Genomic DNA, 25,981 nt, shown 5'->3' on the forward strand with positions numbered 1-25,981 from the left:
ATAGCTAAGAAATATGGGTTAATTTAAGTGTAAGAGTTAGCTAGTAACAAGCCTGAGCTATTGGTCAAGCATTTATAAGTAATGTTAAGCCTCTGTATCAGTTATATATAGGTGGCTGGAACAAGAAAACTCTGCCTATATAAATCTTGTTTGTATCACAAATCATCCAGGAGACAAGCCCCTGGCCATGGCAGAGAAATTATCTAGATTTATTTAACTGAGGTGGGAGGAGCCATCTTAAATGTGGGCAGGACCACTGCCTGGGCTAGAGTACTGGAGTGATTAAGAAGGAAAGCAAGCTGAGCTCAAGGACCCCCTCCCATTTTTCTGACTTCAGAGACAACGTCACCAGCTACTCAGGCTTCAGCTACCATGACCTATCCACATGGTTGACTGCACTCCAGCTATGAGCCCCAGGAAACCCCTCCTTCCTTCTCAAACTGCTTCTGTCTGGGATTTTGTCCCAGCAATGGGAAGTGAACAAAGCAGATGGTCTCTACGAAGTTAGAAAAGCAGGAGCCATGCTTCTTCTGCACCGCTATCTTTCTAGCAAGGAGCAGCGCTACACCCAGGACACCATTTCCATGGCTTCCCATTTTCTTTTTCTTTTTTTTTTTTTTTTGGGGGGGGGGTTTCGAGACAGGGTTTCTCTGTGTAGCTTTGCGCCTTTCCTGGAACTCACTTGGTAGCCCAGGCTGGCCTCGAACTCACAGAGATCCGCCTGGCTCTGCCTCCCGAGTGCTGGGATTAAAGGCGTGCGCCACCACCGCCCGGCTATGGCTTCCCATTTTCAAACAGCAGTGAGCTCTTCTACAGAAACTCTCCTTCCTGGAGACCTGTGTGCTGAGATGAGGAGAGTACGGTGCATGGTTGGTGTAACCCTTTCCAGGCCCCTCCTAATTCGTGGATCTTCTTACCAAAAGAGAAAGTGTTTTTTCTGTACCCAGTTACATGGCAAGTGATCTGGCCTCAAACGGGGCATAAGAACAATGCTGACATACACTGTAAGGTCACACATGTTCTTAAATCTCACTATCAATGGCATTTTAACACCACCTCTGCCCCTATGTTTACTTACCACTTGTTTAAAAATTCAGAAAATAGGTTTTATATCCTACATAACAAGGCCACTGATACACATTCAATTGCCTAAGTTGCTATTTTTTTCTTTTGTTTTGTTTTCAAGACAGATTTCTCTAACACTCCTGGCTGTCCTGAAACTCACTTTATAGACCAGGCTGGCCTCCAACTCACAGAGATCCACCTGCCTCTGCCTCCTCAGTGCTGGGATTAAAGGTGTGCACCACAATTGTTCGGCAGTTGTTATATTTTTAAGATTTATTTATTTATTATATACACAACATTCTGCCTCCATGTATGCCTAGAGACCACAAGAGGGCACCAGATCTCATTACAGATGGCTGTAAGCCACCATGTGGTTGCTGGGAATTGAACTTAGGACCTCTAGAAAAGCAGTCAGTGCTCTTAACCACTGAGTCATGTCTCCAGCCCCCAGTAGTTACTATTTTTAAACTTACCCCATATTTAAAAAACAAAAATTGCTGGGTGCATGCCTTTCATCCCAGCACTCGGGAGGCAGAAGCAGACAGATCTCTGAGTTCTAGGCCAGCCTGTTCTACATTAGTGAGTTCCAGGACAGCCAAGGTTTCTACACAGAGAAACCCAGTCTCATAGTAAGCCACACACACACACACACACACACACACACACACACACACACACACAAATCTATCTCGAGACTGTACCAATCTCCCAGTTTCTCTTCAAAATCATACAAAACTAATTTAGAATTTACTTCTCATAGCACTTCAAACGTACGTATTTAACTGACAACTATTGTGTCATTTATTCATTCAACTTCAATTGAATATCTATAATGTACTAGCCATTGTAGGTAGGAACCAGGAAAAACAAAAACAAGATACCATCTCTATCCTTATGAAGTTGACTTTTCAAGAGTACAACATGAAAGAAGTAATAGATGTCTTAGGGTTTCTGTTGCTGTCATAAAACACCAGGGAAACAAGCAACTTGGGGAAAAAAGAAGTCAGAGCAAAATAGGAGGCCAGGGAAGGGTGATGCTTGCTCCAGCCTGCTTTCTTATACAACCCAAAACCACAAGCCCAGGGATGGCCCCACCCACACTGAGCTGGACCCCCTCACATCAATTATCAATCAAGAAAATGTACCACAGGCCAATCTGGTAGGGGCATTTCCTCAGTCGAGGGTCCCTATTCCTTGAAGCTTGTGTCAAGATGACATAAAACTAGCCAGCACAATAGACAAAATTATACTTTTTTTTTTTTTTTTTTTTTTGGTTTTTCGAGACAGGGTTTCTTCTCTGTGCAGCTTTGTGCCTTTCCTGGAACTCATTTTGTAGCCCAGGCTGGCCTTGAACTCACAGAGATCAGTCTGCCTCTGCCTCCCAAGTGCTGGGATTAAAGGCGTGCGCCACCACCACCCAGCCAAAATTATACTCTTAAGTGACATGAGAAAAGCAATCAAGAAAATGAGATAGGGAGGAGTAGAGACAGAAATGTACATTAGATGGAGAGGAAGTATTCAGAAAAGTCCCTATGGGGAAGTATTGAGACCTCAGAAACTTCAAAAGGAGACTGATCCAAATAGAAGCAATAGTATATATAAATGAGCCATGGCATGCATCCACATGTGTGCACAGATGCATAACAATAAATGTAACATATAAAAAATGTAAAAAGTTAGCCGGGCGGTGGTGGCGCACGCCTTTAATCCCAGCACTCGGGAGGCAGAGCCAGGCGGATCTCTGTGAGTTCGAGGCCAGCCTGGGCTACCAAGTGAGTTCCAGGAAAGGCACAAAGCTACACAGAGAAACCCTGTCTCGAAAAAAAAAAAAAAAAAAAAATGTAAAAAGCTAGTAAGTTAATAGAATTTTTAGTTTCAAAATACTAAAATGTTATTCAACCACTAATCCAAAAAATAACTAGCAAAAAGTTAAGATGCTGATGCTCTTGTTTACACAGGTCACTGATGCTCAGTGACAAAGACAAACAGCTTGCTCTGGGATTAACACCATAATCCTGTTTCAGTCAGTAGAAAATAATTGGGTACTTACTCACACAACACCACGTATTTTTCAAGAGACTCGATCAGTAGTCTGCTATCTCCTTGGTGAAAGTGCAGAGCAGGGAGGACGACGTCATCCTTTAGACAGAACACCAAGTACGACCAGCCCATGCCCTCTTTGCTTTGCTTGATTGACTTCAGGTCTGCCAAACTGAACAGGAATGACCATTTGCTTTTCCCATTTCTATGACCTGGAGCATCTTAGGAACAAGAAAGTGGGCAAAATATTTGTGTTCTTTTTTTTAAAAGGTCGGCAATGTTCTTCACATTTACCTAACAGCTACTTGTTTAACCCTGGGATGCACTCTACCACTCCTAAAACACAGTTTCCACCCATGTTTAATGAAGATCCCTAAACGTCTGATCCACCTCCTCTATCTCTGGAAAGCTAAAATTACAAGCATGTGCCACATGCCCAGTAGATCTGGTGCTAAGGATTAAGCTTGGGACACTGCGTACTGTGCATGGTAGATAAGTATTCTTCTATTAAACCACATAACCATCCCCACTAAGTTTTTACTATATCAGGAATGCAATTCAACCAGTTATATAAAATGCAGTATCTTCTGAATGTGTGTACATTTGCAGAAAATGAAACCTTAGGCCCATGAACAACATCAAAACTGTTAACAAGCAACTTAAAGATTTCTTTAAAAAAATCATAAAACTAAGCCGGGCGGTGGTGGCGCACGCCTTTAATCCCAGCACTCGGGAGGCAGAGCCAGGTGGATCTCTGTGAGTTCGAGGCCAGCCTGGTCTACCAAGTGAGCTCCAGGAAAGGCGCAAAGCTACACAGAGAAACCCTGTCTCGAAAAAAACCAAAAAAAAAAAAAAAAAAAAAAAAAAAAATCATAAAACTATTTAAAAAGCATTTTCTTACAGGAAGTATTTTCTACTACTTAAAAGCAGTATTTCCTACTACTTATAATTTCTAATATAAAATGTTACTTTGCTTTCATAATTTAACTCAGAAACGTGATTATCTCTGAAATCTAAAAAAAATATACTTTTTAAAATGTTATTTCATAAAATATCATACTGTCTTATTATTCAAGACCTTTATGAATTCCATCCCACTTATCATACACAGAATAATGCTTACAAAACTTGTTCAAAGGAGATTAATTGGTGCTGATCTGCATGTTGTCACCTTCCTATGTAATTAGAGACATTACAGTTCTGTCTCCACTAAGATTTCCTAGTAGGTAATGAAAGATAAACGACACTGGCTGTGGCGCTGGTTACCGTGTGGAAAGGTCATGGTCACGCCAGAACACAATGTTAGTTTTTAGAGCTTTATTAGGAGGGAAAGGGGAGAGGAGAAAGAAGAGAGCCAGGCCTGGAGAGAGATGGTGGGGGGGAGCAGAACAGAGCAGGGAAAAAAGAGAGAGCAGAGCGAGAGGGTGGGGTCTACGTCCGGCTTTTTAAGGCGCATACTCAGTAGCCTGCGCCCCCTAATGATGTAAAACACAGACCCCGAGCTGCGCATGTACAGGAATAAGAGCCCGAGCCTAACAGGTACCGCTTGAAAACCGTCACAAAGGCTACAGTAACTGTCCGCACACACTGACCGCATGGCTACAGTAGCTGTCCGCACACACTGACCGCATCGGCTACAGTAACTGTCCGCACACACTGACCGCATGGCTACAGTAACTGTCCACACACACTGACCACATCGGCTACAGTAACTGTCCGCACACACTGACCGCATGGCTACAGTAACTGTCCGCACACACTGACCGCATGGCTACAGTAACTGTCCACACACACTGACCACATCGGCTACAGTAACTGTCCGCACACACTGACCGCATGGCCTGCACACTGGTCTGAACGGTGAACCCACAGCTAAAGCTGACACTGGATTAAGTGCCTCACCCGTGTGCTGTGTATTTCAACAGCACAGAGCCCAGAACAGCACAAACTCGATGGAGAGTGAGGGCATTTCTAAGAACTCCAACTTACCCCATCTAACCCTGTGTGTACACACATGAACTGCCAAGAAAAGTACATGCTACTAGATTATTTGCAAAATCTAAAAATATTTCATAGAAAAACAGCAATGACAAATTCAATACACGATAAAAGAAAAATAAAAACAACCCAATTGTATTCAATTGCACTGAACTGAAGCTGTAATAAAACCTTACGAAGAATATTACATAATATATGCACTTTGTGCATTTTAAAAACAAACACTTTACACAGATTCCCCCTTAATGAGATATAAGATGAAACATAAAAAGGAAGGGACCTCACACATTTCCCCATTTAAAGCTCTGACAAAGATGACAACTATTGCAAGTTCAATTCTACAAGTCTTCCATTAAAATACAAACTTAGAGAGAATATGAACTTACACAAAATATTAAAAATGTTGTGTAAAAATATGTAGGAAATTCAATTATTTTCTTATGCCAGGCATGGTAGCACACGCCTTTACAGAGGCAGGTGGATCTGAGTGTTCAAGGCCACCACAGTCTAGACAGCAAGTTCCAGGAAGGCAAGGATGAGGGGTGGGGTTTGAGAAGCGGGTCGGGGGAAAGAAGAGGAGAGAGAGGGAAGAGAGAGATGCCTGTCTCAAAAAATAAAAATAAGGGGAAGGTGGTACATCTTGTTTCCAGGTACATCTCCAGTACTAGAGAAGGCTAAAACATATGAGGTAACCAAAAGCATGCTCAGTAAATGCAAGTCGATAGGACCCCACGTCAGCATATAGTAATCGGCAAGTAAATCTGCACAGACAGGACTACAAAAGAAAACCTGAGCAGCCAAGACTTAATCTGGAGCGTCCTTTCTCTTTAAAGCACAGGTTCAACAACGAGAAAAACAAACATGAGTTCTAATGAACATGGGAAGTACCTCCAACATACTGAGAAGGGAAAGTGTATAGCCAAAAAGTACAATGAGAAATCACACAGCTGACTGAATCTATGTCTTGAATAGAATTAACAGCAAGAACATGACATTTTATTGGGTTGGAATTCTAGCCAGAATATGAAAATGTGTTTTTCTGGAAGTAAACAGTTTCAAAACACTAATCTGCTATAAAAGCAAAGTATTTGAAGTATAACATTACATGTTCTTAAGAAATACCAAGGGGTTGGGGATTTAGCTCAGTGGTAGAGTGCTTGCCTAGAGGCCCTGGGTTTGGTCCTCAGCTCCGGAAAAAAAAAAAAAGAAATTCCAAGTTAAATGAGCTTGATAACCCATTTTTAAAGGTGTACCTTAATTTTCCTTTATAAATAATGGGGGAAAATACAAAGTAAAAAATGTAAAAGCTAAGTGTGAAACGAGTAAAATAAAAATTTCAAAAAGCACTTACATAAAATATTAAAATGTTTCAAGAAATTCAACTTCTTAGAAATCATTTCCTTAGACAGGCATGGTAGCACACACCTTTAATCTCAGTGCTGAGGAGGCAGAGGCAGGCAGATCTCTCCGAGTGCCAGGCCAGCCAGGGCTACATAATGAGACATACGCTAGCTCAAGACGGACAAAGAAAAGGAAGGAAAAGAAGGTGTTTCCCTAGGACTATCAGAAAAAAGGAAAGAGGGAAAGGAGGTGAAACCACATACTTGGATCAAACTGTCCCAAGAAAACTCGGCTTGCATAATTAGATGCATTGATCCAAGTTATTTCCCTAACATTTCACAGTTGCAACAAAGCCTCCTCACTTCACAAGCCACTGTGAACAAGTCACAAGTGGCTTCTGGCTCCGCTACACAACTACTAATTCTCAACTCTGACCACACATTAAAACCACCTGAAGACATTCTGGAAAATACTGATGCCCAAGCTCCAGCTGCCCCAGAGTCAATCTGCCCACAAAGGAATCAATACTGTAAAACAAAAAGTACCTAACATTATAACTATATAAATACTCAACTTTTGCCGGGCGGTGGTGGCGCACGCCTTTAATCCCAGCACTCGGGAGGCAGAGCCAGGAGGATCTCAGTGAGTTCGAGGCCAGCCTGGGCTACCAAGTGAGTCCCAGGAAAGGCGCAAAGCTACACAGAGAAACCCTGTCTCGAAAAAAAAAAAAAAAAAAAAAAAAAAAAAAAAAAAAAATACTCAACTTTTTAACAAGTGATCACAAATAAATTGGCCATATCATATGAACTAGTTAGATCATATTTGGTATAATACATGAATTCTATGGAATACATGCTATTTTTCTGATGTGAACTAGCATGTATAATATTAAGCTGTTATCTTGGCTCTTCCTATAATCACCACATAGTAAATATAGATTTAAATATACAAAGGGGAACAGTAACTAAACATATGCAAGCGACAGAAATGAGCTACAAAAAAATCATAATAAAGACTGAAGGCCGCTTAGTAAAGTTTAGCAGTATACTCCGTCTCCCCCTGGTGCCTCAGGATGAAATAACAGGATTTTTAAAATACTAGATTAAGAAAAGCATGGTGGGGGTGCTTTCTTTTGTTTTGTTTTTGAGACAGGGTCTTGCTATGCTGTCCCAGCTGGCCTGGAACTAAAGATGGAGCCAGGCTGCCCCTGAACGCAGGATCCTCCCGGCTCAGCCTCCCAGTGCTGAGCTCCAGTGTGCACTCACCACATAGGGTTTACCAGAGTTACCTTTTTAAGTGTTTCTTATTTTGCTATTAGTAACTAAATCCTCTTTCAAGTCACAGCAATGAAATAGCAAAAAAATAAAAACAGGACAAAATTAGTTATGCATACATATTGAAGTAAAGATCATCTTTCCTGACGGAGGAACATTACAGCATTTCTTTGCACTTCTGTTCAGATTAAGATTGCAAAGACTTAACTCATACCTCCATTGGTATGTGGTTTCTTTTTAAACGACACTGCATTAACCATGTCCCACTCTGCTTCATAACTGTTCTGGTGTTCCGATCCTCGATGAGCTCTTTCTTTGGGGGCCTGGGTCCACTCTACAACTGAACTGGAGTCCTGAAACAATAACAAATATTTAAGTCTGAAGCTGGTACATGCCGGTGAGTAACATCTGAGCCCGGGAAAGACGCCCGAAAGCCGGGGCGGACAGCACGATGCCAGTTTTCCCCTTGCCCTCTTTACCACCCTCTTTGCAGCGAGGGTTGCCAACAACTAGGTGGAGGAGCCAACTCGGGGCTTCTGCAGCGCTTGCCTTCCACAGTAAGTTTCACCTCAGCTCCTCACTGTCCAGTTTTGCATGCAGTTGTGATGTCTGAAACTACAGCAGCCATCTCACGAAAAGAGAAAAGAAAGTAAAAGGCAAAAAGTATCTAATTTCCAGATTTTAAGATTTATGGAAAATAACTAACTACAGTGATTTACTTGAGCCAAAATTAATTATGTGTTTTCTGACAATAAAAATTAGCTAAAAGCAACATATCTATGCTGTATAGCTCCACAGAACATTTGACTTTAAAGAGAATAAAACCAAACATCTACTCCTTTACAAAGGACAATGTATTCAAGTTGAAGTGAGACTGAGATTCTAAGTACCACAAGCAAAAGAGAAATACCTAGACTACAAACAGCTCCTACCAACTTCACGCCAGAGAGCAAAGCAAGCAAATGGGAGTGCTGAGATGCAGGAGTATGGGAAGGCTCTTGCTGCCAAGCCTGGCAATTCCTGGAATGCATAGGGTCAATGAACAGAACTTACTCCCACAGGTTGTCCTCTGACCTCCACACGCACATGCACGCAGACAGACACACAGGCAGGCAGGCAGACAGACACAGACACACACACTCACTCTCGCTCTCACACACACATAAAAATAAATTCTAAAGTTTTTCTAAGTCGGGAAATTAACAAAACCCCAGAAGACTAGTTTTGTGCTTCGTATTGGTCTTTCAGACTCGGAGGGTGCCACGACTATCATGTCCATGCACTGTGCACACAGGAGGCTGGAGAACAGCTTCTGGGAGCCAGCTCTTTCTCCCACCATGTAGGTTTCAGGAGATCAAATTCAGGTCCTCAGGCGTGGCAGGAAGTACCCGTACCTACTGAGCTATCCTGCCAGCCCCATGGCTAAAGCTCTACTCATTAGAAGATGTAAAACGGTGTCTTTGGACTATGGGAAACCAAGTGCACTGATTGAAAACAGGAGGCTTAACTGGGAGTCCACATAGATAGCAAAGGCCAAGACTCCCAGGTCTCCTGTCCAGTTGAGTTGTACAATCACTAACGTCCCAGCTTGACCTTTCTGGGCAGGAATCTCTAACTTCCAGTCTGATAAAGTGAGCTAGTCCCAATAAAAATAATGGGAACTTGACATCAGGGATTCCCACCTGAGAAAAGACTAGCCACGCACACAGAGAAGAATCAATCCCACCATTAGAAGGCCTAGCCATAATGAAAGAGAACATAATCTCGTTGGGGCACCTGCTATTAAATATGAGCCTAACAGTACAAAACCCTCCAAATACCAAGACAAGTGTCTAAACAAAAGATGGAGTCCGAATGAAACACAGAGGGCAAACAGATTATACACAAATGAAAATAAAGATCATTTTATGTTGGGTGTGGTGGCAAGAAGCCTGAGATCCCAGCACTTCAGAAGCAGAAGGACTGTGCAAGTTCAAGACTAGCCTGGTCTACATAGCAAATCCTATGTGTGACTAGAGAAGAGATCGGGGGTAGGGGCTCTTGAGGGATGGAGAGGGGGGAGGAAAATGCATGTGACTGACACATGGAAAAAGAGACTGCCGTAGGGAAGAAAAAGTACCAGCAAAAGGGGGAGGGCATTAGGGCAGGGTGGGAAACAAGACGCTGCCTACATGCTTACATATACACACACAAAGACAACATACATCATTCTCTTAGTCGTATTTTTAAAATACCTTTCCAGCACACAGAATACTAGAAGAATCTAATGCGTCATCCAATGGTCTCCAGTCCACTATTACTTCAGCATCCTACATAAAGAAATCATGAAATATAATTCATCAATATAACTTGAGCATCCTGAAGAAAGAAACCATGAATTATATTTAGAATTTATCAATATATTACATTCTTAATCCATTTTTTATTTCTAAATGCAAAATAAAATTTAGGCCCTTAAATATTAGTATTTTACACATGCTGACATTACCATTATTTAGCAATAATTGGTATGAAAATTTAATTCTAATTATTCATTATGAAAAAATTATATTACTATAATGTCTACATGCCTTTTTTTCTTTCCTTTTTGGCAAGACAGGATCTCTCTGGTATCGCAGCTATCTTGGAACTCACTATATAGACCAGGCTGGCCCTAAAATCACTAAGATCCACCTGCCTCTGCTTCCCAAGTGCTGGGTTAAGATTAAAGGCGTGCACGAACATGCCCACATTTACATACACATTTAAAATATTTCAGGATTTTTATTGGTGTACTTAAGGTATTTTGTTTCTAACATTATTTCCATATTAAATTTACAACCATTGTTCAAATATACAGTGTCTTACATATGACTCTCCTTCAAAGCCCCAGAGAGAACACTATCATAAACTATTATTAAATAAGTCATTTACCAGAAACTTACCTTTTCTAAAACACGTAATATTCCTGAAATTAAGCTGTCTTGGTCACTGGCCTTTCCGCAAGATGAGTGAATATATACCCCTTCTTGTTCATATATAATCTGGAACAGCAAAACATGATTATAATTATATGTGTGTGTGTGTGCGCGCGCACGCATGTGTCTTCTCTCCTTCCTCAGAACTGATTCACAGCTCTCCAACGCAGGTTCACCTCAAGTGGGAGCTGGAGATCTGAACTCACGCTTACATGACAAGTACTTCACGAAATGAGCCCCAGATCCAGTCACACTTTTTATCCCAACAGTTCTCAAAATTAACTGAGATGTTTTCTTCTTTTTCACTTTTTAAATTTCTTATGTGTGTGGGTGTTTGCCGGCATGTGTGTCTTGTTCTATTTGCATGGCTGGTGCCTGTGGAGGCCACAAGATGGCATCAGACTCCCTGGAACTGGGATTATAGACAATTGTAAACTATGAGCATGCTGGGAATTGAATCTGAGTGCTCTAGAAGAACAGCCAGTGGTCTTAACTGCTAGGCCATCTCTCAGGCCCCAAAGTGTTTTCTTATACCTGTTCAAGGTCTGATCAGCTCATATACAAATGTATCACAGGTCGACTGGGACAAGAAGGAGTTCAGACTCATGAAAACTCAGGTATTCATTGTGTTCTATGTGTGCCTTACACACAGCCTAAAGATAACGTCACAGGTTTAGAGTGACTGTGCCTTGACCTGTGCCCAGACAGGTGAAGTCGGGGTGTAGAACTTTCTGCTTGTAGTGTTGTTACCTCAGCACTGAAAACGTTTTACATTTTGGGGACACTTCAGATTCTGGATTTTCAGATTAGGAATGTTCAAAACATACCATACAGACTTAAAGAAACTTCAAACATGGCTAAATTAAAAGGAAATTTGCTTCAATACACATGGATAATTATTTTTCAGATTAGTAAAAATCACACTTTTATCCATCTCTATAATAATGATGTTGAACTAACTGCCATGTGTCTAATATATAAATTCAACTCTCTACAGTCTGGAGCTGGGGTAGTTAACCATCAATGATAGAACACTTGCCTAGCAGGCACAAAGCCCTGGGTTCTATTTCCAGCCACACAAGACTAATAACACCAATATTTTAATATTTTAAGTAAACATTGAGCTCAAGCTGAAAATCCATATGAACATATCCAAAAGAACAAACAATAAAATAGAAGAAACAGGTACATCCCACGTATTCCTACAGTGCCATATTCTTATAAAAGATCACGCTGATACACTTTTATAACAGAGGCACAGAATTACAAGGAAGGGTATGGGAATTTTAAAGAGTACTTCCAGGCCTTACCCTGTCCCCGTCTCCAGCTAATCACACAGATCTTCCCCCCTCCTCCCCTACACACACCCATAGCTTTGTCCTAGTCCCCCACTTCAGCAGGCACTGCCTGGAAACTTTCCCACAGGCCACTCTGACCAGGGAAGCAAGTAGACTGAGTGCAGATCTTCATCTCTCCCTCCATTCCTCCAAATCCAATCTTCCAGCCTCATCCCAGCTCTGCAGCAGGCCTCTCTGGGGCCTCTCCTCTCTGTCCCATTCCCAGGGGACTAAGCAGATCCTGGTGGAACATCCTGCTTTCCTCCCTCCTAGGGACCCCCTCAGCACCACCCCCAGCCTACCCCCATTCCTAAGTGTCAGCTCCCAATACCCAGGAACACATTTTACCTGGAACACCCAATGGTCACATCTATCAGGATCCCAGAAAATTTTCCCACCAGGCAAAACACAGCCACCAGAGTCTTAAGAACCAGAGAGAAAACAGAGACAAAGGAACAAAATTCCCACCCAACAAAGATAAGATCGATATCAGCACCTAGAATTATAATCTTCCCAAACCCAAATGCCTAGACAACAGTGTAAAAACACAATCAATAACAACGAGGTCAATATGTCTCCACTAGAGCCCAGCACCCCACCATAGCAGGCCCTGAGTATTCCAACATAGCTGAAGCAGAAGAAAAATACCTTAAAACAACCTTCATGAATGTGACAGAGGTCCTTAAGGAGGAAATGAATAAATCCCTTAAAGAAATCTATAAAAGCACCAACAGTGGAAAGATATGAGTAAAACAGTTCAAGACCTGAATGTGGAAACAGAATCACTAAAGACAACCCAACTGAGAGAAATCTGGAAATGAAGACTTTAGGAACCCGAACAGGAACCTCAGAGGCAAGCCTCCCCAACAGATACAAGAGGTGGAAGACAGAATCTTAGGCACTGAAAACACAATAATACAAGAAATGGATACGTCAGTCAAAGAAAATAGTAAATTCACAAAAACTCCAGGCACAAAACATCCAGGAAATTGGGACACTATGAAAAGACCAAGTCTAAGAATAATAGGAATAAAGGAAGGGAGGGGGGACCCAGGTCAAACACACAGAAAATATTTTCAACAAAATCATAAAAAAAAATTTCCCTAACTTAAAGAAGGAAATGTCTATTAAGGTACAAGAAGCATACAGAACACCAAACAGACCGGACCAGAAAACAAAGTCCCCCTAAGCCCATAAATCAGAACACTAAACAGAACAAAGAAAAAATATTAAAAGCTACAAGGGAGAAAGACCAAGAAAGGCAGACCCATTAGAATACCTCACTTCTCAGGAGACTCTAAAAGCCAGAAGGGCCAGGACAGATGTGCTCCAGACACAGATGCCAGCCCAGACTACTACTATATCCAGCAAAACTTTTACTCATTGTAGCTGGAGAAAATAAGACACTCCGTGAAAATCTGCCTCTACCTCCCAGGGGCTCAGCCACAAGTACAACCTCCATGCTCAGCTCCTCTGCAGTGCTTTTTTGAGAGAAAAACTACATGTCCCAAAACTCAGAATTCTAAACTATATTTGTACTGTCTGTGGAAGGCAGTCTCGTTTAGTTCTCTAAATTCAAAGGTATAACTTTAACTTCTAGAAATGAGTTAAGTCTGACTGAAATGGCAAACAGAATGAAGTACGTGACTGATTTGCATCAGCTATAAATTTGATGAAGCCCCCATCTCTGTGGATTCTATATCCTCTAAATTCAACCCAACCAGATTAAAAAATATTTAATACAAAAAGATGCATCTGGATTAAATATGTGCACATTTTCCTTACTACCCCTAAACAATACAGCACAGCTGCAATTCCATTGTAGAGGTATTATAATAAAGTATAGGAGAAGATAAGCACAGATTACATGCAAATTCTACATGGTGTTTCATATAAGGAACCTGAGTATCCTTAAACTTGGATATCCACAGGGTATCCATTTCCCACCAAATTATAAAAAGCACTATGTTTGGTAGACTGCACAGAATTATTTGCATGCAGGATGCAATTTACTTCACATAAAAAAAAAAACAGGTAATAGCAGTTTTAATTGAAAAGTACTTTGTTTTCTAAATATTCTGATCTCACACTCCCACAGTCAACCCCCATTAGTCATAAAAGATACTATTATTTCCATCTCCATTCTATAAACAAACTGAAGGCACAAACTGCTTGGCAATTGTACTTGGGATCACATGCACACCAAAAGTAGTAACTTTCAGATATCCTGATGCCTTCCCTCCACCAAGCTCAATCACTATTACCTAAAGAAAACCACTGGAGGGCTGGACAGACAGCTTGGCAGTTAAAAGCACCTGTTGCTCTTGAAAGGATGGCAGCTCATAACAATCTGTAACTCCAGTCCCAGGGAATCTGACACCTTCCGTCCTCTGAGGGCACTAAGCACACACAGGGTACATACACACTCCCTCATACTCATAAACTAAGTAAACCTTAAGAAAAACTACTAGAAATGTTCCATGTCGCTTCCCTACAGGAAACCAGTCTCTGGAACCACACACACTAGCTCGACTCATCTTGTTTTATACACTGATAAGTTGAAGTCCAAAAAGTTTCTAATTGTATTTAACTTGAATGTGTGGCTGCTGGAAACCAAACCAAGGTCCTATGTTAAGAACATCAAGTGCTCTTAACTGCTGAACCATCACCCCAGCTCCCACCCCAGGAAGTCTGTAACTTTCAACTCTCAGAACCCCTTTTTTAATATTACGGTTGGAAATTATTCTTATTCAAATAAAGTCAGTGATTCCAGATGCAGAAATGATGCTGCTCCAGACTGAAACTCAACTTCTAAATGTGTTTAGATTTATAGTCAAGGCAGCAGCGACTGAGCGTCTGGCCTAATCACTCCATCCAAACTTTTAACATCCTACACAAGCACAGTCCTTTACACATCATCCTTGGGTTAATCATTCCTTTGACTATTTAGTGTTTCAATGTGCTTTTAATGGAATGATAATTAATTATTTAGAGCACAGGTTTACCACTTCAATCTCTTAGTACATATGTATATTATATACAAAATTCTACAAATTTTAACTACTTGAGATCAAAAGTGGCCCCTAAAATGACAGAAACAAAATTAAGAGGGAATGATATTAAAAGTAATATTATAAATGCATTCCATATGCTCAAAATACTATAAAAACTCACTAGGACAACATCATAAATAAACTAAGATTCCAATGAACTTATATCAAAAGGAGTTGTATTCAGAATATAAAAAGAACTCTCAAAACTCAAGAACAAGAAAATGAACAAAGTTTAAAATAAAATAACACAAAGATTTTTGTGCAAATAAGCACAAGGAAAAAAATAGTCAACAACATTTTTGATCACTATAATGCAAACTAAAACCACAGATGAAATATTCTGTGTGTCTATCAGAACAGCTGTAATTAAAAAGAATGAGTAAGTGTTAGGAAGCCGTGGAGCACCAGGAACGTCCTTCCTACCTGGAGGTGTGTAAAAGATTGGCAATGCTTTCAAACACTAACAGACAACTAGCACATACAGTCCACTCACTCTACTCCTAGGTACTTCTCAAGAAAATGAAAGCATACATTTATAAAGAAGGACAGACTCCACGTTCCGAGCATATTTATTTGTAACAGATAAAGGAAATAATCCAAACATTCATAAACTGGTGTAAACAATATACAGTATACAGTGTAATATTACACAGCAATAAAAAGAAATTAAGGACACAAATACTACAAACGAATTTTCACACAACTGTTGTGAACAAAGCAAGCAACACCAAACAAAAATGAAGTACATATCACATTGTTTTATTCATATAAAGTCCTAGAAAATGCAAGCCTATCAAAAATGGCAAAAAGCAGTTCAGATGTCATCTGCGGGCAGATGAACAAAGTGACAGACTATGATGAATTACTAGTAACTGTACAGATGGAAAAAATGACACTATCTTGATTAATGTCCAGAGATTCACAGTGTACACCTACCCAAAGTTACTAAACTGCACACCCTAAATACACAAAGCCTGGTATTTGTCGACTACACCTCATATACGTGTATGTGTATTGTGTATGTATGTATATATATTCATAAAATACACACACACACACACACACACACATAGCACAACAACAGGTTAAAGACTATTGTTTTTATACTATAAAAACCAATATAAGGATACATACACGGCATATGTAGAGATACTTTCAGTGAAGAGGCAAAGGCTACAGAGATAGTTCAATGGTTAAGAGATTTTGTTGCTTACAGAGGACCAGAGTTCAGCTCCCAGGACTGACATAGTGGCTCACAACCATCCTCACTCAACTCTAGCTCCAAAGGATCTGATACCCTCTTCCAATTTCATGGCACTAGGCATGCATGTGGTGCATACACACACATGCAGGTAATACATTCACGCACATAAATAAAATTTTTAAATCTTTTTAAAAAAATCTTAAAGATCTGATCCACACTCAAAAAATGGTGGGTTTTGTTTTGTTTCTTTCTTTCTTTTTTAATGAAGCTGAAGACCACACCCCCAAGTAACTGGGAACTAGGTGTCTCCACTGAGAGCTAAATAAGGATCAGGGCATTCAGATTTACCACTTTTAGGGGCTATACTGACTGCAAACTCAGTTCAATACACTTATCAAGCATTTGTGCCAGAGAAGTGAGCAGGAAGATAAACAATGTAACAGGCATGCCAAAATTTTCTCTAGAATTTGGAGAATTCGTTTCGAGTTTTTGGTTTGGTGTGTGTGTGTGTGTGTGTGTGTGTGTGTGTGTGTGTGTATGTATGTATGTATGTGTGTACTAGTACCTTACAACATGACACACCAGGGCATCTTAAACTGTTTCCTTTTTCAATGCTTTTTCACTCAAGAAATCTTACACAGCTCCAGGTACAAAGGCATCAAACATTTACTAATAAGAAATCATAAAGAAATTCATTCCAAAAAACTTTGATATGCACTTAATTTTACCATTTGTTAAAAATGAAAGTAATTTGCATACTAATGAAATAAAGGTGCATGTTTATTTACATAAAGAGTGCAATCGTAGGCAAATGAAATAGCTCAGCAGGTAAAGGCACTTGACACCAAACCTGATAACCAAGTTCATTAACTAAAACCCAGAGAGTAAAAGGAAAGAACTCTCAAATGTCCTCTGACCTCCACCCAAGTGCCACGGCATGCATCCCTTCCAATACACACACACACACACACACACACCCCTACACAACAAATAAATAAATCTCATAATATGGGCCAATGAGATGGCTTATTGAGTTAAACTACTTGCTGCCAAGCCTGACAATCCAAGTTCAGCCCCCAGGACCCACACCGCTGAAGGACAGAATGAACTCTAAAAATTGTTCTGAAACCTCCACAGGTCTGCCGTGCAAGCTTGCACTCCTACAGAACTTCTAATGGTGTCCTACTAACACTAATAGCAAAGCAGCTAAGTCAGATCATTAAAATAACTCTAAAACCAGGAATTGTAGCACACGCCTATAATCCCAGCACTTGGGAGGCTGAGGCAGAAGGACCGAGTTAAAGGTCCTCCTCAGCCATAACAAGTTCAGGGCCAAGCCTGGTTTTCATGAGCTGCTGCTGCTCAAATGATGCTGAGAAGAAGGACAATGGTAATAATAATTAAACAAAAGAGCTGAGGGGCAATAGCAATGCTTTATAACAAATTTGCTGACCTCCATCCAACAACAAAAGTTAAAATTAAAGAGCAAAAATTAGACAACAAGGCAACTACATTCAACTTGGCAGACAGAAATAGATGCCCTTCTGCATTCTGGAATGTAAAGCCATGCTCTAGCAAAGCTGAAACGAGAACATGCACAGCACGGTGGTGGGCTTTTGTAGTTTCCATACTGATGTGAAACTGAGCTATTTATATTGCCACCAACCACTTTCAAAAACTAAAGATAAATGGAGAGCATTCAACTAAAATACTCATTAGTAAGATTAAGGTAAAATTCTTGCCCTAAATCTCTCCAAATATGGAAACTCAGTAGCTACTGAATAACATTCACTTAGTCGTGTGAATTTTATCAAGTAATCTACAGAAAACAATCTAAGCTTTTAGTTACAGAAAGTATCCCCAAGGAAAGCCACCATGAGCTCAAACATGTTGCTGGGCTCCACAGCATCTAAGCCCCTCACTGCTATTCCCACCTCCATAGCCACATGCATCTTAAACTATTCTGTTCTCATAAACTTGCTCTTCATATATTACCATCTCAACCAGTCAATCACCCTAAGGCCTTTCCCCATCCCGACCCGATACACTATAATCTGTCAGCCTTTCTGTGACACTGGTCCCTCACCTTATCTGGAGTCATTTGCTCTCATACATTCTTCCAATCTGTCATCTAATTCTTTATGTAAGGTGTGTAATAAGTAGCTCTACAATTCATTTGTATAAACTATACATCTGATTACATCATAACAATTCCAGTTCCTTTGGACTCCACCCTTCACCTCTATGGTGACATTACACCTCCTGACACAATCTTTCTGCCTGTGCCCACTGAGTCTACCTGTTCCCTGAAAATCTCATGTGTTTTCTATGTGAATACAGTTCCTCAAACATGACTCCCCTCCTCTCTACAAACAATTTCTGCCAATCCTCCAAAAGAGCACAAGACTGTCAGACTCTTCTTTCTTTCTACCCACTGCCCATTCCACCTCACCTAATTTACAAGAGCCTGATCTTCAGTTTCTGGAGGAAGAAGACATTTTCAGTTATTTCTCCAACTCCAGCTAAGGAACTTAGGAGTTTGAAGTTTATCCTGAAGACAAAGACCACTAGAGTTCTGACAGGGGAATGGCTGTGGTCTGCCTTGCCTTTTCTAAGACAGTATGTTGTCTAAGGGGCCAATAATGAACAGCTGCAATAATCCAAGTGGAGGGATTCGGAACAGCATCAACTAAGTCAGTGGGGGTAGAAATAAGGGAAGGTAGATGGCTAGGAGATATTTAGAAAGTCAAAATAATAGGACTTTGTGATTTAATTTTGGGAGGTGAAGGGAAGAAGAGTCAAAGATACAGCTGAGACATGGAGAGGTTATTTACTGAGGTACGGCTGGAAATTCTGAGAGAGCCATTGAGACACAGAAGCGTAGCAATACTCAATGAAAGGCAGGTCTGTGGCTTCTTACGGACATCAGTATGCACAACAAAAATGTCAGCCATGAGAGAGAGAAAAACAACTTAGCAGCCTGAGGAGTCATCAAACGACTCAATGAATGGCCTCTCTTAAATTGGCAATGACATATACATTGGAGCACAAAAAAACGAAAGGCACAAAAAGCAGGCAGGGCAACCAGTTCAACCCCAGAGGCTCCCATGTGGGCGAGGACCATGCCTTTACGTTGTGACTCCTGAAAGCTGTTATCTGACCTCCACACACATGCTGTATCATGCCCCATATGCACAATAATAAATATTATTAAAATTTTTAAACAATACAATCTGAAGTCCAGTGTGAGAAACAACAGTAATTCCAGCACCAGGAGGTGAAAGCAGGCTAGCACTGGGCTCCATAGTAAGTTCAAGACCAGACTGTAGTATGAGATCAGGTCTCAATAAACCAAGGAGACGAAACAAAGCAAAATCCATATTTAATCACCCTTACATACAAAGAACCCAGCATAATAACTGGTATCCAAATTTTGGCTTTGTTAAGCCAAAGAATACCATAAAAAATTTAAAGAGCATATTCTTCTAGGACCCTAGTTAACTACCACAGTATACAATTTCATCTAAGGGAAATAAAGGTCTCCAGGAAAATCTACTAGATACAAGAATATTCTTGGGGTGCTGATAGAGTGCCCAGTATACACAAAGCAAAGGATTCTGTCCCAGAACCAAGAAAACCCAGTACGGTGGAGGGGGCCTGTAATCCCAGAATCTGGGACGTGAAGCTGGGGAAATCCAATGTTCAAAGACACCCTCAGCTACCTAGCAAGTTCAAGGCCAACTAAACTACGATAGACCCTGCCTCAAAAAAATGAACAAAGCATTTTTTCCCACTCAACAAGAGGGAAATCACTTGGCCTGGTACTGGAAACCTAGCCAACTACCCAGGGCTAGTAAAGTCACTGATCTTGAAGAACCTACACACACCATTTGACTAAAGCAGCACAATCCTAACAACAATACAACATCTGTCCTTACACCCACCCTAAGTACAGTCTTCACCTCTCACCAAGGACACTTCTCTTCACAACAGAGACCACTACAGAAAACCGCAACCAACCAAAATACAGAGTTGGAGCCCAGTCCCAGTGGATACATCTACAAAACCCTCTCGCCGCACCTATGTCCAATGGACCATTTTTGAAGAGGGTACAGAAAAACTGTAAGAGCTAAAGTCCAGGGAGTTTCCTGTGAGAGTGTATTTCCTACGAGTGTCAGAAACTACACACTCATTAAGTCTCACCAAGATGACTGCCCAAACATGAGCTGAATACGGACAATAGACATGCTAAAATGTATGGAGGAAAGCTCACTAGGTCTCCACTCTAGACCCAAAACTGAAGCAACTAAGGAAGGCTGAGAGCAGGAGAAACAGTCTTCTCCAGGAAGAGCACACCCATTGGTTATCCTATACCAAATGGTCAGCCCTAAGAACGGATATATACACATGCCAAAATTCTTTCAAGCTATCTTTTTTCCTTTCTTTCATTCAGCTAATTCAGTTCTGTTCATCTGTAGAAACTGAAGCAGAATGGTTGTTACAATGTTTCTCCTTCTTATCTCAACATCCACAGGAGCATGTCACCCTCCCTATTTGGTCCCCTTTCCATAATGTGGTTCTGTAAGTACACAGCAAGGCAGATAAGCTAACTTCTAAGAACTAAACAGGGTTGTCAATCGAACTCAATCCCACTTTCAAAAATTCCAAGAAAATGCAATATATTCAAGAATGGACCCATCCACATTGTGTTGGTCGGGTTTTTGTTTGTTCGTTTGTTTTTTGTTTTTTTGTCAAGTTGACAAAAGCAGAGTCATTCAAAAGAGAAAACTCTTAATTGAGAAGACTGTCCTGTAGGCAAACCTGTAACGTATTTTCTTGATTAGTGATTGATGCCGAAGGGACCAGGCCACTGTGCAGGTGGACCTGGGGTTTTTAGGAAAAGCAAACTGAGCAAACCAGAGGCGCAAGCAGTGTTCTTCTGTGGTCTCTGCTTCAGTTCCTGCCCGGACTTCCTTTGTGTTGGACTGTGACCTGGGAGTTCTAAACTAAACTAAGCTCTTTCCTCCCCAGGTCACTTTTGGTCATGGCGGTTCATCACAGCAATAGAAACCTAAGACATACAAACTGACCAACCATCAGAGAACCCAATACATAATATTGGTGCTCCGTATTTACTAAACTATGCACTGGCATGCATTACAGGATGTTTGGGGGTGGTTCTGCTTTGGATTTCCGTTCACCAAAAGGACACAGGCACACTATGTAATCACACTTCCATTACACAGTACAAAAGAGTCACAGGAGACCAAGTGTTGTGGTCTAATCTCCAGAAACCAGTTTGTTTGTTTGGAGGGAGGTCTTTTATTCTATCATAAGTCCCAAATTCTTACAATTGAACAGATTTCTCTCTACTTTGGCTGATAGAAAACACAGCCAAATAGTAGCTCACTAGAGCTTAACTAAATAACCAACAGCATTTAGTCCCCAACATTATATACTTTCCTCTATTTCATAACTATATTATTTACATATTATGTACTGTAGAAAATTGTCAGCATGAATAAATAACTATCCAAAACCAATACTAACCTTAAAATCTTGAAAAAAAAACCTGAAAGATGTTCCTTAGCAGCAAATAGCAGCTAATGTTTATTGAGCACAGGCTTGAGGCAAAGAACTACTGTACACATTCTGCAGTATTAACTTTTAATCCACCAACAGCTCCATAATGGAAGTATATTGATACCACTTTATGAAAGTGGGTAATGGACACAGGAAAGCTAAATAATTTTCCCAAAGTCATACAACTACAAGCACTTGAACCCAGTTTGATCCTAAGCAATGAGGACTATCTCCTCAACCACTGCCATAGCATAATGACATTTACTCATCATCAAACCATCTACGACCTTTTGCCATGCACAGATGGCTCAGGTCTTATAGGCGAGGCTCACAACCGAAGTGGTAACACTTCTGAAACATGATATTTTTCAATTCCTAAAACAATAAGGATGAAAAAGAGATAACTGAAAATAAAGCCCACCCCCACATCAAAAAATATATGAGTTTTAAAATTCTGCCATATCCAACCAATCAATTTCAAGGAAACTGAGACAAAGAGTAACACTTGCCCAGCATCTACTAAAGTCTGGCCACATTCCAATATAGTTAGTCATTAATCCCCAAAACCCTACTGTAAAGTAGGTACTGTGTTACAGACAAGGAGACGGAAGCAGGGAGATGAGTTTGGCTGAAGTCCCTACTATGTGGTTTATTTCTGACGCAAAGTTGGCTCCACTCTCAGCTTTTAACCTTTACCTTTCTTTCCTACTCTGATAAAAACGGTTAACTGCCTTCATCCCCCCCACCCCCCAGGCCCTCACAGCAAAGGAAATCAGGGTTCTACAGTTACTCTACATGCTAGATGTCAACACTGACATTTAGAGCTGGCAACCTAGCGTCTGCTCCTTTAACATGGGGCTTGTCTTGTCCTTTCTAACTATCACAACTGAATCTTTTGTGACTTTGTTATAACATCCACAACTGTAATTCTGAACTAAACAATAGTCAAGGCTGAACTCTGGAAGAGACGGGAAAGAGATTAAAAACTGGCCTACTCACATCTACCACATTCCCTCTGTCTGAACAAAAAGACAGCTAAGTGGGAAATCATAAGGCATGTGTCTTTTCATGGCAAGGTCATCAGTTTGGATTCTTTAACAAAGTAAAGATGTCTCATCCGTTTTGATAAAACAAAGGACAGTTTTGCATAAAAAATAAAAGAAAAAGAAAAATACAGCGCAGAATGCCGTGAAGTCGGTTTTACAGGCAGCTAGAAGAATGAAGACACCAGAATGATTAAGACAGAACATATCTTACTAAGGAAAGACTCCATACATTTTGCTGATCAAGACGGCCTATGAAAAGGAGAGCCTATTTTAGTATAGGAAGGACAGTTTCAGTGGCCTGATGGGAATAGACATGAATGTTCATTCAAATAAGGTGATGAAGCAGTTACAAAATACAAGACATTCTTTGGTTTTTCGAGACAGGGTTTCTCTCTGTAGCCCAGGCTGGCCTCCAACTAGCAGAGATCCACCTGCCTCTGCCTTCTGAGTGCTGGGATTAAAGGCATGCCCCACCACCCAGCTGATATTCTTAAATTTTAAGAAGTCCATGAACAGTAACATCAGCTGTAGCAGGGGGAGAGCACCATATGTTTCACAACTGCTTTATCAAAGGTTCTATCGGAAACAATGCAACCTGGAAAAGAAGAGTGTAATTTAAATTGTAAAGATGTCTCAGAAAGGGCTGGGCCAGATTAGCGTGGTCGTGGTCGTGGTGGTGGTGGTGCACACCTTTGATTCCAGCACTTGGGAGGCAGGGGCAAGCGGATCTCTGTTGAGTTCAAGGCCAATCTGGTGATTTCCAGGATAGCCAGTGCTACAGAGAAAGCCTGTCTGGAAAAACAAAACAAATAAACAATGACAGAAAAGTGCCAGATTAGATCTGCCCAAATGAAAACATCAACAGGGTAACTTTCTAATTTGCAACGAGTCAAGAGATGATTAGCATTCACCTCAAATACAAAAAAAAGGCTAAAACTGACAAGGATATAAGTAATCCCAAAAGGATGCCCAACTTATTATTTGAAAGAGCAAGAAGATGTACACATATACATTCTTGTCTGTTCAGTACTCCTAAGCGCTCCAGTACCACACGCCTCCCTTCCATTCTGCAGATAAAAAAGAAACAGAGAAGGCTTCATTCTCCAGTTTTCCAAGGTCACAATTCAGATCAACAGCGAAGATAAGGTCGTTATTTGTTACTCCACAGCCCAATCTGCTACTCCACAAACGTGTTGAAATCATTCAAACTTTGGGGTGAAATGCAGCCAGGAGAATATCTGTGGAGCTGAAGGAAGAGTGAAAGCTATCCGCAACCAGTAAAGAGTCCTTAGTGTTCTCTGAGTCATTACCAGTCTGTCACGGACGTTTGCGAAATAACTCTGCCCTGGGAAATCACGCCAGGTGCATGTCAAGAAGCAGATAACCCTAGATAGGCAAAAGCCCTCCCTCTGAATGTAAACTGGCAATATATATTTTAAAAAGAAAAAAATATCTCCTCCGCACCTAATGCTAGCTCCCAACCCACCAGGAGGGTGTCACTGACAACCCTCCGCAAAACAGCCCTGACAGACACCCCCACAGAAACGCCCCCCCCCCCGGGAGACGTCTAGGAAAGACAGGTTTTCACAAAAGCCTTTTGACTAGCTAGCTAAGCCTGGGCCGGTGTCGATCGCCCAGGCTCGCCCTCCGTGGAAACGCGCCTTGCTGCTCCCAGCCATCAACCACCCGGGTCGCTGGCCAAGAGGCCCCCAAGCTCCGGGGAGCACAGCGCTGCCGAGCTCGGCTCCTCGAGATGGGGACGAGATAGACGCTTCAGCCAAGGCAGGGTGGCGCCTCCAAGGCTTGGACAACCAGAAAAAGGGTGGGCTCTGGCATCGGAAGAGCAAGAATCACGGGGTGCGGGCAGGCGCGGATTCGCGCTCCGGGGCAGAGCCGGGCGAGAAGCGCCGAGGCCCGCGCGGCCTGGCCGCAGGAACTGTCCACCCCTCGGGCGGGCGGAACAGCTGACAGCCCCCGCCGAGCCCGGCCGCCCGGGCCGTCCCGGACGCCGACGCCGCCCGCTACCCCACGGCGGCGGCCGAGCCCCAGCCGCCAGGGCGACCCCGCTCCCCGACTCCACCCAGTCCCCAACTCTCCCGCCGCCCGCCCCGGCGCCGTTAACTCACCTTCCCGCTCACGACGCCCGCCGCCGCCATGTTCGCCCGCGCGTGCCTGGTGATGACGTAGCGCAGCCGCCTCACGTGTCTCTCGGGCTCACAACAACATCCGGCCGATGGCTGGGGGGGGGGGGGGAGAAAAAAAAATGATGACATCCGGGCGGGAAAGGGGCGGGGAGAAGCGGGAACGGGAGGGGGCGGGGACGGGGGCAGGGGCGGGGCAGGCCTCCGGACGCATGCGTGGTGAGGATGCTAAGAGGGTGGAGCAGCTCTGGTATCGCACTGCGCATGTCTTTTTTCTTCCCCCGCCCCCACTTTCCTTTTTTTTTTTTTTTCATTTAATTGAAGGCTGGTAAATTGCAGCCTAAGGATGTTGACGTTTGCTTGAGCGTGACACTTCCACCTCGAGGGACGCCGCATCTTTTTTGGGGGGTGTCATGGAAGGAGCCCCTTGTTTAGACCCAGGACACGCTGCCCCCCCCCCCAGGCTTTCTTGCTTTAAACCGGTCACGGTAAAATTGGGTTTGGCGTTGATCTCCAGACCCTCCAGCTGGGGCACCCACTTTCCCCCTTCATATTTAGAGGTTTCTGAACGTGAGGAATTGTTGCGGCCACTCACGCATGACCTTGGGCATTACCAGTTTTTATGGGAACTGTGGTTCCTTACCACGCCCTTCACCGTTGCAGAGTCCAAGGCACATAGTTTAGAGCTCCGACTCAGCTCAGTGGTTGTGATTTCAATTCCTGAATTCACCCAAGCTACAGCATGTTAAGGAGGGCTTGTGCGTGTAGTGGTTGTAGGGATCTCCCCAAAACAATGTGTGGAAACAGATTGGTAAAAATATCAAGACCAATTTTTAATTCCTTCTCAGTAATGTGAAATGTCCGAGTCTACTCGTGGAGAGCTCTGAGACTTACCCAGCTCCAGTACAGAAGTAAAAGCCCCTTGGACCCACTGAAGTAATC

The 25,981-nt window shown here is 42.0% G+C and overlaps 1 protein-coding gene across 2 annotated transcripts in view; it reads right to left on the bottom strand.

Moving 5' to 3' along the window:
• The window catches only part of Tbc1d15 (TBC1 domain family member 15), a 55,373-nt gene extending 30,241 nt beyond the window's left edge, over positions 1–25,132 (bottom strand). For both annotated transcript variants that reach the window (XM_076553922.1, XM_076553921.1), the window contains exons 1-5: positions 25,025–25,132; positions 10,643–10,741; positions 9,953–10,027; positions 7,933–8,071; positions 3,116–3,326 (exon numbers count right to left, since the gene is read on the bottom strand). In XM_076553922.1, the coding sequence (XP_076410037.1) occupies positions 3,116–3,326; positions 7,933–8,071; positions 9,953–10,027; positions 10,643–10,741; positions 25,025–25,054 (554 nt within the window). In that variant the 5' untranslated portion in view covers positions 25,055–25,132. The remainder of the gene's footprint in view (positions 1–3,115; positions 3,327–7,932; positions 8,072–9,952; positions 10,028–10,642; positions 10,742–25,024) is intronic.
• Between the last annotated feature and the right edge of the window lie 849 nt (positions 25,133–25,981).

This window comes from Peromyscus maniculatus, chromosome 18 (assembly GCF_049852395.1).
Source record: "Peromyscus maniculatus bairdii isolate BWxNUB_F1_BW_parent chromosome 18, HU_Pman_BW_mat_3.1, whole genome shotgun sequence".
Lineage (NCBI taxonomy): Eukaryota > Metazoa > Chordata > Mammalia > Rodentia > Cricetidae > Peromyscus > Peromyscus maniculatus.